General features: G+C 40.5%; 1 protein-coding gene across 3 annotated transcripts in view; it reads right to left on the bottom strand.

Moving 5' to 3' along the window:
• The window catches only part of rock1 (Rho-associated, coiled-coil containing protein kinase 1), a 205184-nt gene that overhangs the window by 148592 nt on the left and 42624 nt on the right, over positions 1 to 13968 (bottom strand). For all 3 annotated transcript variants that reach the window (XM_072570409.1, XM_072570407.1, XM_072570408.1), the window contains 2 exons: positions 6987 to 7068; positions 2396 to 2496 (listed from right to left, as the gene is read on the bottom strand). In XM_072570409.1, the coding sequence (XP_072426510.1) occupies positions 2396 to 2496; positions 6987 to 7068 (183 nt within the window). The remainder of the gene's footprint in view (positions 1 to 2395; positions 2497 to 6986; positions 7069 to 13968) is intronic.

The following is a 13968-nucleotide window of genomic DNA, read 5'->3' as shown; positions in this document are numbered from 1 at the left end:
ATCTGGGATGCTCGCGAGTGGAATGCCTCCTCGTCCGAGCAGATGCGGCAGAGGTGAAGGAATTGGAAGAATGGGACGGAGTTCTTGCAGGATACTGGACGGGTGGAGGTAGTTTTGGGAGTCTGTGGGTTCGTAGTAAACGTCCATTTGGAGACGGTCGCAGGAGATGGAGATGGTGAGGTCTAGAAAGGAGAGGGAGTTGTCCAAGATGGACCAAGTGAATTTGAGGGCGGGAAGTTATAGGCAAAATCAATGAATTGCTGTAGTTCAGCCCAGGTGTAGGACGCTGCACCGATGCAGTCATTGATGTAACGGTGGAAGATTTGGGGCACAGTGCCTGTGTAGGTACTAAAGAGAGACTGTTCAATATACCAAACAAAGAGGGAGACGTAGCTGGGGTCCATCCGGGTGCCCACGGCCACCCCCTTGATTTGGAGGAAATGGAAGGAGTTAAAGGAAAAGTTGTTGAGGGTGAGGACTAGTGGTTGAGGGTGAGGCGGGTATTGGTGGAGCAGGATTGGGTGAATCTGTTGGAGAGGAAGAAGCAGAGGGTCTGGAGGCCATCCTCGTGGGGTATGGTCATGTATAGGACTGCCTCCAAGTCACCTTCCATTTTAACTCCCCTTCCCAGTCCCTTTCCGACATGACCATCCTTGGCCTACTCTGTTGCCTCAATGAAGCGCATTGCAAATTGGAGAAACAACACTTCGTCTTCCGCCTGGGCAGCCTACAGCCAGGAAGACTTAACATTGAGTTCTCCAATTTCAAAGAACCCCCTTTCCATCCCCCGACTCCCTTCCCAGCAAAGCCCCTCCCCTCCCCTTCCCTTCCAGTCCTCCCTGCCACAAACTGTATTAATTCCTCCCGCTGACCAATCAGGTTGTACCCTCCACCTATCTTCACCTATCCCCACTTCACCACCCTGCCCCTGCCAGCCCCTTTATCTGCAGCTTCCCCCACACCCACTCCCAGTCCTGAAGAAAGGTTTCACCCGAAACGTCGACTTCTCCATCTCCTTTTGCTGCCTGGCTTGCTGTGTTCTTCCAGCCTCCTGCTGGTCTACTTTGGAAACCAGCATCTGCCGTTTTTTTGTCTCTTGAAAATATTACACAGCAGCCATTATCCGAATACCAATTATCCAAAAATCGGATTATCGGAAGGACATCTTGAGGTCCCAATGGAAACATTACATCAAAGACATGTTTCCAAACAGTGATCGCGTCCTTTATTTACAATGAATAAACAGGCACTGTCTCCAAATGACTGACTGCCCATGCTCTCTCTCTCTCTCTCTCCCCACACTTTCCCCGGAGTTCTACACAGAGGTGTACCCTAAACCACACCCCCCTTCCCCAGACAATCTCTCCAACACTGTCCTGCAAAGGCCAAACGTGGAACCTGTCAAAAAGTTGCAATAAAAAGTTATGTGTGGGGCTATGGCCGCGTGCGTGCATGCTCTATTTAGAGACTTACCCCACAAAGGAAACTGCAGCAGCAGCAGTCCTGTTGTTGGTGTCCATTCCGGCTGCCTCAGAGAGGGGGCGGGTGTGTACCGGGTTGAGGGGGGCGGTGTTAGATAGGGTTGGGGACAGGGGGCGTTGTTTGGGGGGGGGGGCAGGGGCAGTGTTTCTCGGGGTTGGGGGCGGGGCCTCATGCGCTGGGTGCTGCTGCAGTCTCCTGAACGGGGAGCAGACTTTAAAAACTCTGAGCCCCAGAGGAAAAGCATTTAATCGATTAACCAAGTAATCGATTATCCGAACGAAATAGTGTTCAGATAATCGAGGTTCCCTGTACACTCATTCTCGGAAACTGTACAAAATACACTTCAGTGAATAAAGCTTCACCTTATGCTGCATGCTATACTTTATTAAATTGGTAAAGAACTAGTATCATCTTAAGGACATCACATTAAATATAATGCTTTAATAGAGTAAGTTGAAAAATGCTAATTGTTAGAAATGTAAAATGCAAGCACATTTAAGAAAGAACCTGAAGTAACCTGCTCTGCATCAATACAATCATGACTAATCTTCGACATTAAACCTCATCTCACCATATAATCTCCTACCATTCCATAATTTTCAAAAATCAAATGGTATTCATGACATAATCCAGGGTCACCATGGTCAACCACTCCAAAGCTTTGAGCCGTTCATTGGATGATGAGCTAAGAAGAATTTCATGGCTCAAATTGAGGATTTTCCTTTTCACCAAAAGGAAAACAAGTATTGTTACAGCAATCCCATTTCCAGGAATGAAATGAAACTGCAATTCTGAAACCAAAGACTGCTGTTCCTTCACTACGTGGTGTTGTAGGCTGGAACATTCCGAATGTTTCATTGCTTGAAAGTCTGGACTCCCAACACAAAATGAATAAGTCAATGCCATAACCCACCAGCTGAACTTCACCAAATGCTCCTCTCCCAATCACTTTAACAACTTCATAATCTTCTGCTTTCATTCTTAAATCCCGAACTTTGCTCATTGCATCTTTGTCTGTAAATTAAATGCAGAAAGTTTAGTCACAATTGCAATGAAGATGAACTCTGCTGACAGGCAAAGTAATGAGGTTTAATACTGTCCATGTTTTGGGCACTGGTAGAGCCATTATAGATTAAAAAGGCAACAACAGTGCATTTTGTACACGGCACGGCATATACCATCTTGGTGAAAGCATTTAGTGTACAGTTAACATCCACTAGAATTTAGCAGAGCATATCAATCGTGACATCAATCAGCATGCAATGCTGGCATGATACCATTGCCTCTATTTTGAAGGACAGTGTTCCAGCTAAAGCCCTCTCTTAAATTTGTACAATTGAACATATATTAAGCATCAGCAAGGCCCTTGAACACCACGATTTAATGGAATCATTAAGTACTTGAAAAGTTTATATTTCATTTACTTTGATTGTTGCTAATATATAAGAGAGAATGTTTCTTCTTTAGATGAAGAGCATAACTAGATGGCATTAACATAAGACTCCAAGAATGAATTCAGAAGAAGAAAATTCTGTACCCACAAAATGGTGAGAATGTAGATATTGCTACCACAGAAAGTGATTTATGTGAATAGCATAGATGCATTTGAGGGAAAACTTGACAAATGCCTGAGGTGAAAGGAAATACCTGATTACGTTGGCAGATTTAGATGAAGATAGATGGGAGGAAGATCAAGTAAAGCATAACACCATCATAGACGCGAGGCCAAATGATCTGTTTCTGCGTTGTTTGATGTAATCCTATGTAAAGCTTTCTTAAAGGAAACACTATCAGCAAGAATTACAAAAAACAATTGATAATTATATAAAAGATCAAGAAGTAGCATGAGCAATTGAGGAAGTATAAAAATAGTGGTATGATTTTTTAGCAGAAATAGTGCATATATGAAATGTGATTGCTCAGCAGAGAAGTGTGGCAAGTGGTTGAAGAGATCCATGTTAGGGATCCTCGTATATGATTTTAGCTTGAGAATTCAGGAACAACATTAAAATGTCAAAAAATATGAAATTGCACATTTTTGGAAGCAGGAATATGGAAATGAATGACACCTTCCATGCTAAAATATTAAAGACAATAAAACAAGTAGCATAAACATAAGGCAAAAATTAGTTGTTATACTTAATTCAAAAGCATGGCATTTATTGAATGAAAAAAATGAAATGATCCATACACTTAAAATAATTTTTAGCAAATCAATTGGCTGTAGTAGCCATTAGGTGAACAGTACTGTCCCAGAGATGTCCCTCAAAGTTGAAGTTCAAGGCTGCTACGGATTTTCTCTTATGCTTGGATAGGATCAGTCACTGGCAAGTCAAGAATTTGTTGCTCGTCCCTAATTGCTTTTGATTGAGTGGCTTATCCTAACATTTCAGGGGCAGTTAATAGTTAAACACATTGTTAACAGTCTGAAGTAAGATGACTTCCTTCCCTATAGATTATTCATGAATCAGCTGGGTTTGCCTGGTCACCAGCAGACTAACACTTAATTCCAGATTTTAATGATTTTGAATCTTATCATCTGCCATTGTAAAATTTGAACTGATGACTCCTAAACATTAGCCTTGGTCTCTAGATTACCAGAGTCAAGATTAGAGTGGTGCAAGAAAAGCACAGCAGGTCAAGCAGCATCCAAGGAGCAAGAAAATCGATGTTTCGGGCAAAAGCCCTTCCCCCAATACAGTCATAGAGATTAGGTCTCTTTTATATCTTTCCCCTCTCACCCTAAACCGATGCCCTCTAGTTCTGGACTCCCCGACCCAAGGAAAAAGACTTTGCCTATTTATCCTTTCCATGCCCCTCATAATTTTGTAAACCTGTATAATGAAGAGCTTTTGCCCGAAATGTCAAATTTCCTGCTCCTCGGATGCTGCCTGACCTGCTGTTCTTTTCCAGCACCACTCTAATCTTGACTCTGATCTCCAGCATCTGCAGTCCTCACTTTTGCCTCTAGATTACCAGTCCAGTGACATTACTATTATGCCACTGCCTCCCCCTAAATACCTGGGAGAAATCTATGATTTTATTTTAAAATATGCTTTCATGAAATGTGGGTGTTGCTGGCAAGAGCAGCATCTGAAAGAGTGGTGGAGATTTCATAAAGTGTGCAAGAGAATGCAGAGACCATTGACACAGCGGAAGAAAGCAACGCTTAAAAAGTGAAAAAGATGGTTGGAGGCTGTATAAAGAGTATGAGTAAGCAGTGGAGACTTCATAAAGAGCAAAATAGATTGGTGGAGATGTCATAATATATTTGAGTAAGAGACAGAAATTTCAGGAGAGCGAGTGTGCAGCAGGGGCCACTGAAGGAGAGCAGTAGAAGCTGCATAAAACATGTGGGAATTTTATGGAGATTGCATAAAGAGGCTGCATAAAGGGCACAGGAGAGCAGCAGAGGCTGCATAAAGTGCACAAGGGCAGGTTGAAGGCTACTTAAAGAGCACAAGGGAGCATGGTGGAAGCTGCATAAAGAGCACAGAGTGGCGGAGGCTGCGCAAAAAACAAGAGAGCAGTAGAGGCTGCACAAAGAACAAGAGTGTCTGGCAGAGGCTGCACAAAGAACACTCAAAAGTGGCAGGGGTTGCATAAAGTGCACAACAGAGTGGTGAAAGCTGCATAAAGATCACAAGAGTGTGGCACAGGCTACATAAAGAGCACAAAAGAGTGGCAGATGTTGACGAAAGTGCACAGCAAAGTGACGGAGGCTGCATAAAGAACCCAAGTGAACAACACTGGCTATATAAAGAATACGAGAGCACAGCCCAGGCTGCATATAGAGCATAAGAGCATGGCAGAGGCTGCATAAAGAGCAAACAGAGCAGCACTGGCTGTAAAAAGAGCACAAGACAGCAGCGCAGGCTGCATAAATAGCACAGGGGAGTGGAGGATATTGCATAAAGCCCACAAGTGTGGCGGAGATTGCTAAACTGCACAACAAAGCGGTGCAAGCTGCATAAAGATCTCAAGAGAGACACACAGAGGTTGCATAAAATGCACCAAAGCATGGCCGAGGATGCATAAAAAGCACGAGAGTATGGTAGAGGATGCATAAAGAGCAAAAAGAGAAGGCTGCATAAAAACATACAGCAGAAGCTGTATAAACAGCAAAAGTGGTGGCTACACAAAGAATGCAGGAGAGCAGTGGAGGCTTACAAAGAGCACAAGATGGCAGAGGCTGCATAAAGAGTTCAAGAGCACAGCAGTGGCTGCAAAAAAGCACAAGAGCACACCAGAGACTACATAACAAGTATGAAAATAGGGTGGATGCTACCTAAAGGGCACAGGAGAGAGGTGGAGGCTTTATGAAGAGCAGGACAGTGAAAGATGCATTAAAAACATAATAATATGGCAGATGTTACATAAAATAAATGAAAGAGCAGTGGAGGCTGTCAGTTATAGCACTAAAACTAATATGCTCAAAATCATTTTTTTGTTTATTGATTTGTGCAACATAATAAATGGTAAAATAGCCTCTTGAATGTTAGTATTGCAACCATCTTCCAGAAATGCAATTTGTTTCCAGTTGATTCTTTGATGCGTTGTAGACCTTAAGAAATAGGAACAGAAGAAGCCTCTCAAGTCTGCTCTGCCATTCAGTAGGATCATGGCTGAACTGACATTCCTCACAACCAATTCCCTGTCCTTTCTCCATAACTCTTGATTCCCCTACTGATCAAGAATCTAGCTATTTTCTAAATATACACAAGGACTCTGTCTCCACAGCTCTCCGTGGCAAGAAGTTCCAATCTTTCACAACCCTCAGAGAAAGAAATTCCTCCTCATCTCAGTCTTAAATTGGCAGTCCTTTATGTTAAAGGATGAAAACAGAACATATGCAGTTCTGAAGAAGCAACAGTGACGTGAAAACCTTGTGTTTCTTTATTTACAGATGTTTAATTGGCCTGTTCAATATTTCCAGTGTCCTCAAAACTTTGCACTTCCTTTTAACTCACGTTATTTCCTCGGCCTTTTGATTTGTTTTTGTCCTTAGTCCTTATATCTTATTCATTAAAGGTGGACCGCTAATATTGTTGTTCACCAAAAGTCACAGGTACTGCACTGTCCTGGCTCAGCTAAAACTTCTGGCAAAACATAGAGCAAAACTGTGGCCAGAAGATGATTATATCAAGATAACTAATAGAACACATAGGAACATACTTTGCTCCAAGAAAACTGAGGCCTCTGCTTTTAGATTTCTTCTAGAAAAAAGCTATACATTCAAGCTATTGATGTTTTGTTTTGTCAAACAATCCTAATAATTATAAACTATACAAATTTGAAACTTATACGAGGTAGTAGTTTAAGTGTTGCCTAGACTATCTGAGGAGGACATTAATATATTTTTACCTATATTAGAAATGTTGATTTCTCTAATACCAGAGTTTGTATCTCTTTATTTTGCAATATCAGTAATGACTTGGTATCAGAAATGTTATTTTTAAATATTTCTTAAATAGTAATTTTATGTACAGTTCTGTAATACTCACATCGATTTATGAAGCTGTCAATATTCTTGTTTTTTCTTAAGGCAGGAAAGTCCAAATCATAAATTAAGGCATCCAAGCTATCCTACAACAGAAAACAAGTTTTGTTTTAAATGAAAGACAGAATGACTACAGTAACATATATGAAAATAAGAAGATACTGTGTTCAAAATGTTTATTTCTTGCACTTTATGACATATACTAATTGAGTGTTTAAAAAACGATCAGACTAAATGGTGACATTACTTGATATTCATCAAAACTGATATTTTAAAAAAATGTTTTCATGGGGTGTGGGTATCACTGGCAAGGTCAGCATTTATGGCACACCCTTATTACCCCTGGCCAAAGTGTCATCTAGCCACTTTCTTAAACTCCTGCTACTCTTGGAATGTAAGGACACCCACAATGCCATTAGGAAGAGAGCTCCAGGATTTTGATCAAATGGCAGTGAAGGAACGTTAATAGAGTTCCAAATCAAGGTGGTGCGAGAGTTGGAGCATATGCAGCTGTCGTTACTCCCATGCACCTACTGCCCTTGATCTTCAAAGCTGTAGAGGCAGTGGGTTTGAAAGATGCTGTTGAAGTAGTCTTTGTGAATTACAGCAATTCATCTTGTAGATGGTACACACTGCTTCCGCTGTGTTTTAGTGGTGACAGGAGTGAATGTTGAAGGTGGTGGATGGTATACTGATCAAACAGACTGTTTGGTCCTGAATGCTGTCAAAATTCCTGACTGCTATGGAAGCTGCGTTCATCAAGATGAGTATTCCATCACACTCTTATGCCTTATAGGCAATAGACCCCTGACTTTGGGGAAACTGGTTACATGCCACAGAATGACTAGCATATGATTTTTTCTTGTAGTCACAGTATTTAGACAACTGACTCAGTTCATGTTTGGTCAATGGTAATCCTTAGGATATTGCTAGTAAAAGATTCACTGATGGGAATGGCATTAAGTGTCAAGGGCGATAGTTAGCATCGCTTGTTTGAGGTAACCATTGCCTGGTCTTGCGTGGCTCAAACGTTACTTGCCACTTATTCGTCCTTATGTGGAGGTGCTGGTGTTGGACTGGGGTGGACAAAGTTAAAAATCACATAATACCAGGTTATAGACCCACAAGGAACCCTTAGGGGCAAAAGAGGAAAGGACCATACCCGGTGATGCTGATCACCCAGTCAGCTGTCAAGGTCCAAGGAGAGGAGGCCTAGATTCATGCCTCCCACATCAATTGGGCATCTCACAATACAGCAGGACCAGATACTGACTACCATGATGTTTGCTATTGTTATTCCAACTGTGCATGTTTTCTTTTTGTAAAGTGTAGATGACAAACTGTTAAGTCTGTAAGCTAGGATAAGGATTGTGTGATTCTCTTCGCGAGGTCTCAGTAGAATCAAAAGGTGGGGGGGGGGGTGGGAACTGTGAGATATTCTGTTAGGAGATATTGTGTTATAGGTTATCTTTATTACCTCACTCACCAATTTGCTATATTCATTAATACTGGGTTCCCATTCATTCATAACCCTTTACTAACCCATTATTGACTCTAACACAGTTTCTTTTATTCATTCATAAAACTGCAGTTCTGTAGTATCCAAATTTAAAAACAACACTTTCAAACTCATCACTGCTCTTCCACAACTTATCAGTCCTGCTGCAAGCAGTGTTTACCTCAGCATACAGAATAATACCACCCCCATCAAGTCTCCACGAAATATTGCCTATTAAATACCTTTTAACTGAGCCATTACCCCTTTAAGAAGCTAACTGACAAAACAGCGCTTGCATGAAATTGCATGAATGAATGAAACTCATACCTGCAAATAGTAAATAGATCTTACCACACAGCTGCAGTAATCAGATTAATTTTCTTTATTCTTTTATTACAATTTCTAACTTATTTAGAGCATATAGGCCTAGTATTTTTACTAACATTTACTAATTTAAAAGAAAAAAGAACACCTCTAATTATACAAGCAGACCAGATAGATATCCCATCAGAAGTAGCAGCCAACAGTTTTGCACAACTTTAACTCCTCTCCTGTCTCCCAGGACAGAAGCTCTTCAAACCTCTGTGTACTGTAGAAGAAAAATGTGACACGAGAGTAATGATACGTAAGAACTATGTATATAAAGGGGCTCTTGTAAGAACTGTATTTCACAATTCTATTGCTGCCTTGAACTTGTGCTGTGATTGCTGAATACAGAGGCTATTTTTGCCAATCACTGATTTCAGTCATTATTTGAACACTTGGCGTAGTCAGGCAGGATCGCTAGGGACTCCATCTAAACTGACTGGTTACTGACAGCTCTTAGAGAGTAAGAAAGCTTCCTTCTTAGAGTCTGATCAAGTTCCTGAACACTATCTCGAACCTTTCGTGAGTTGGCTATTTTATTTTGAATGCCCCACATCCAGACTTCAGATGGGCTAACATAGTCTATGGCAGGAAATTGCCAATGAGTGACTCTGGGAAACTGCCCACAAGAAACCAAACTCCCGCTAGATAGGACAGTGAGGACAACTTATGGAGCAGGAGCTGACAGGATTGAAATCAAACAGAACAAACCCATACACCTTGAATTCAGCCCCCACGAGTTAGCAACCTTTATATGGGTAGGATCTAAAGCCAAGCTGCTCCTCGGGATGGATATCCTCACCCAGCTGAATTTTTCTTTACATATCAATGATGGACAGATAATGTGGTCCATCAGAACCCTACAAGCGAAGAATTAAAAGATCACCCATCTGGGCTAAAAACAAGGATGACTGTGGAGTACTGAAAATGGAATCTGTGACTTTTACAAAAACATCTCCAACTTGTACCAAACAGAAAGAAAGGGACTTTGATGAAAGCCCACAGTACCCTCTAACAGCCCAGTGTGGCCCATTTGAAAGGCAAGTGAGGAATGGATATTAACTACAGATCACAGGAAAACCAGATGGACTGTCATGATATTCAGCACTGTCATGACACTGGGAAGCCTACCCCCTGGAGCATCTGCACAGCAAAAAGACTTAGGGGCTCTGACTGAAACCTACACAGCAGCAGAGGATCAGTCTGCCAGCTTTTACACAGACTCTTGCTGTGCTGCAGACTGTCATCTTATTGTCTTACTGTCAGGTACTAACCGATGCTGTACTGTCTGCTTCCTCAAGGTATCGGCTGCTTGGAAAGATTTGCTGGAGGGACATCACAACACTGTATGAGGCGAGTGGGTTCTAGTGAAAAAGACCCACAAGGAACCCTTAGGCGCAAAGTAGGAAGGACCGTATGAGGTGCTGCTAACCATCCAGTCAGCTGTCAAGGTCCGACGAAAGAAGGCTTGGACTTACGCCTCCCACGTCAAATGGGCATCTCACAATACAGCGGGACTAGAGACTGACTGACTACAAGGATGTTCATTATTGTTATTTCAACCGTGTATGTTTACCTTTTGTAAAGTGCAGTTGCCAAACTGTCAAAAGTCCATAAGCTCAGGTAAGGATTGTGTAATTCTCTTCGAGGTCTCAGTAGAATCAAAAGGGGGACTGTGAAATATTGTGTTATAGGCTATCTTTATTAACTCACTCACCTCACTATACTCATTGATACCAGGTTCCTGTTGATTCATTCATAACCCTTTACTAACCCATTATTTACTATAACATGGTTTCTTTGATTCATCTATAAAACCGCAATCCTGAAGCATCCAAATTTAAAAACAACCCTTTCAAACCCACCACTGCATTTCCACACCTTATCAGCCCCTGCTACAAGCAATGTTTTACCTACAATACCATTCCCATAGAGTCTCCATGAAATAATACCGGTTAAATACCTTTTAACTAGGTCAGAAACCAGTTGGACTATAACTTGATATTGTGTAATTTTTATTAGCCCAACCATGGATGTTCTGTAGATCTTTATGCCTATGGATACTGACTGCTTCAGTATCTGAGGTGGCATGGATGGTGCTGAAAATTGTGCAATCAGCAAACATCCTCACTTCTGACTTTATAACACAGGGAAAGTAATTGCTGAAACAACTAAATGCGGCTGGGCCTCAGACACTATCTCTAGGAACACATATTATTTTTATTCATTCACAGGATTGGGCTTCACTGGTTGGCCAGCATTTGTTGTGTATCCCTATTTGCCTTTGAGAACATTGTGGTAATTTGGCTTCTTAAATAACTGCAGTCAATTTGGTGTAGGTACACCCTGAACTCTGAGACAGAGAGATTTCTAGACTTCTGTCCCTGTGATATTGATGGAATGGCAATCTATTTCCGAGTCAGGATGGTGAGTGGCTTGGAAGGGAACTTGCAAGTGGTGGTGTTTTCATGTATCTGCTGTCCTTGTCCTTCTGGATGATATTGATGATTGGTTTAGAAGATACTGTCTAAGGAGCTTTGATGAATTTCTGCAGTGCATATGCACCTGCGTGTCAGTGAAGGGATTGAATGTTCGTGGATGTGGTGTCAATCAGGTGTGTGGGCTGCTTTGTCCTGTACAATATCAAGCTTCTTGATTGTGTTGAAGATGCACTTATCCAGGCAACTGAGGAGCATTCCTTCACACTCTGACTCATGCCTTGAAAATAGTGGATAGGATTTAAGGATTGCGGAGCCGAATGACATGCTTTAGTATTCCTAGCTTCTGAACTGCTCTTGTACTCAGACAATTTATATACAAAGTCCAGTTCAGCTTCTGGTCAATGATAACCCTCAGTATAGTGGTTTTGGAGGCTTCAGCAATGGTAATCTCAATGAATTTCAAGGCATGCGTGTTAGATTCTCTCTTTTTGGAGACAGCCATTGCCTGACAATTTAAACAAGTGAATGTTACTTGCCACTTATGAAATCAAATCTGGATTTTCTCCAGGTGTTACCACAAACAGACCAGATTACTTCAACTTTTGAGATGTTATGAATGTTGCTGAACATTGTGCAATCTTAGGAAACATCCTCAATTCTGAATTTATGATGGTGGAAGGTTTATTGATGAAGCAGTTGATGATTAGGCTTAGGGTACTATCATGAAGAACTCTGCAGTGGTATCCTGGGGCTGAGATGATTGACCTTGAACAACCATCATCCTTTTTGCTTGGTATGACTCCAACGAACAGAGTTTTTCTCCCTGTAATTTCCACTCTCTCTTAAATTAGGGTTCCTTGATGCCACACTAGGTTAAACGTGGCCTTGATGTCAAGGCAGTCACTCTCACTTCACCTCTGAAAATAAGCTTGTCAGTTCAAGTTTGATTCAAAGATGTAATGAAGTCAGGAGCTATATAATCCTGATGGAATCCAAACTGAGTGCCAGTGGACAGGTTATTGCTAAGTACTGCTTAATAGCACCAGCCAGCCTCCTTAGATCTCATGTAAAAATAAATAAAAATAAATTTGAAAAGTTGTGTAGTGCAGAAGTATTCAAAAGAAGTTCTTGATACTTTCAATCTAACAGAGATTAATTTAAAATACTTGTATATTAAGACCCTGGTAGGTTGTCTAAATCAAAACCTAACTGTTGAGAAAGGAGTCTGTAAGTACTGTCCTGTTCAGCCAAAGTCAAGTTTCAGACAGTACTACTTATTGAAATGTAAACTGCAGCCAATCATCTTAAAAGGTGCAATCACAATCTTAAGTACATAAGGAGATTTAATGGCAGGTGATCATAAACTTGGTCAGAGGTAGATGGGATCAAATTCCATAGTTTTTACCTGAGGCAGTTGAAGACATTGCCACCTAGGTTGAATGCAGAAGAAACCTCAATTGGATGAATACAGAGTCATTGGAAGGTTAATTATTTTTTGTACTTTTAATGAGTACTAGATTTGTTTAAAGTTACTGCACAACTACACGCATGCAGCAACTTAAAAGAGCTGACTTGGGTCACCAGCAAAGAATCATTTGGGTTTTGCCAGCTAGGCAGTTTAGAAGCCTAGGAGATGACTACAGAGCTGAAAGGCTCCCAAAATATATCAATGCCTTAAATTTATAGTAAAGCAAACCATGGCTCTGAAGGGCAAAGGATGAATTAAAGTAACAGAAAAGCAAAAAAAAAGCTTGCAAGTCAGAATCTACAAGTAAAATAAAAATTACAATATTCCAAATACTTACAAAATATAGATTTTACAAAGACACAACAACTTAAAAAAACTAAGTAGAGATCAAGTATCCCTTTATTGGAAAAAATACAGAAACTTGTTTGGGCAACTTGGAAATTAGCAACTGGCCATTTATCCATTTCAACAGTTGATGTAAGGTGTAAGATATAGATGATCAATAGGAGGAAGAAAGCACTAAACAGTTTGAATATAATTCTTGGTCAGAAACCACCTGAGTTCATTTAAGACATTAATATTAGGGATTTGTATTCATTCTCATACATTAACAAAACCATTAAGTTACCCTAATAAATAATGTTAGGCACACATATATCATGGAAGTGGTATTACTTTGAAAAGTGAAAATCTTGATCACAGGCTAATGTATACAATAATTGTGTTTCTTTTACAAAGAATGTTCTGAGAAGCATTTTTTTTCCTATTTATGTCAATTCTGTATGTTATACTTCACAAGAGGAGACAGTTTCTTTTTAAGTTAATCAAATGAAAAGTGAACATGAACAATTAAAACCCTTACGAAAGGGTTTGCCTCACAAAAGGATTGTGTATGATCAAAATCTCACATTTGGAGAGTAAGGTGTAAAACTTGAAGAATTATACAATTTTTGGGAGTCTAGCAAAAAGCAAGGAACTCTGTAAACTATATTGAGTCAGATGGTACAGTGAAATAGGCAAACAGATGGCAGATGTAACTTACTCCAAATATAGAGTAATTAAACTTTGGAAGAAAAACATGGAATAGTAGTAAACAAGCAATTGAAAAGTTCTGAAGAAATTCAGACACCTTGAAATGGATGTTGAAAGTTATCAAAATGGAAAACAGAGAGAGGAGGTACATTTTATATTCACTGTGAATCCAAATGCAGCT

The sequence above is a fragment of the Chiloscyllium punctatum genome, chromosome 5, assembly GCF_047496795.1.
Source record: "Chiloscyllium punctatum isolate Juve2018m chromosome 5, sChiPun1.3, whole genome shotgun sequence".
In the NCBI taxonomy this organism is placed as follows: Eukaryota; Metazoa; Chordata; class Chondrichthyes; order Orectolobiformes; family Hemiscylliidae; genus Chiloscyllium; species Chiloscyllium punctatum.
This window is presented reverse-complemented; position numbering and strand designations above follow the sequence as displayed.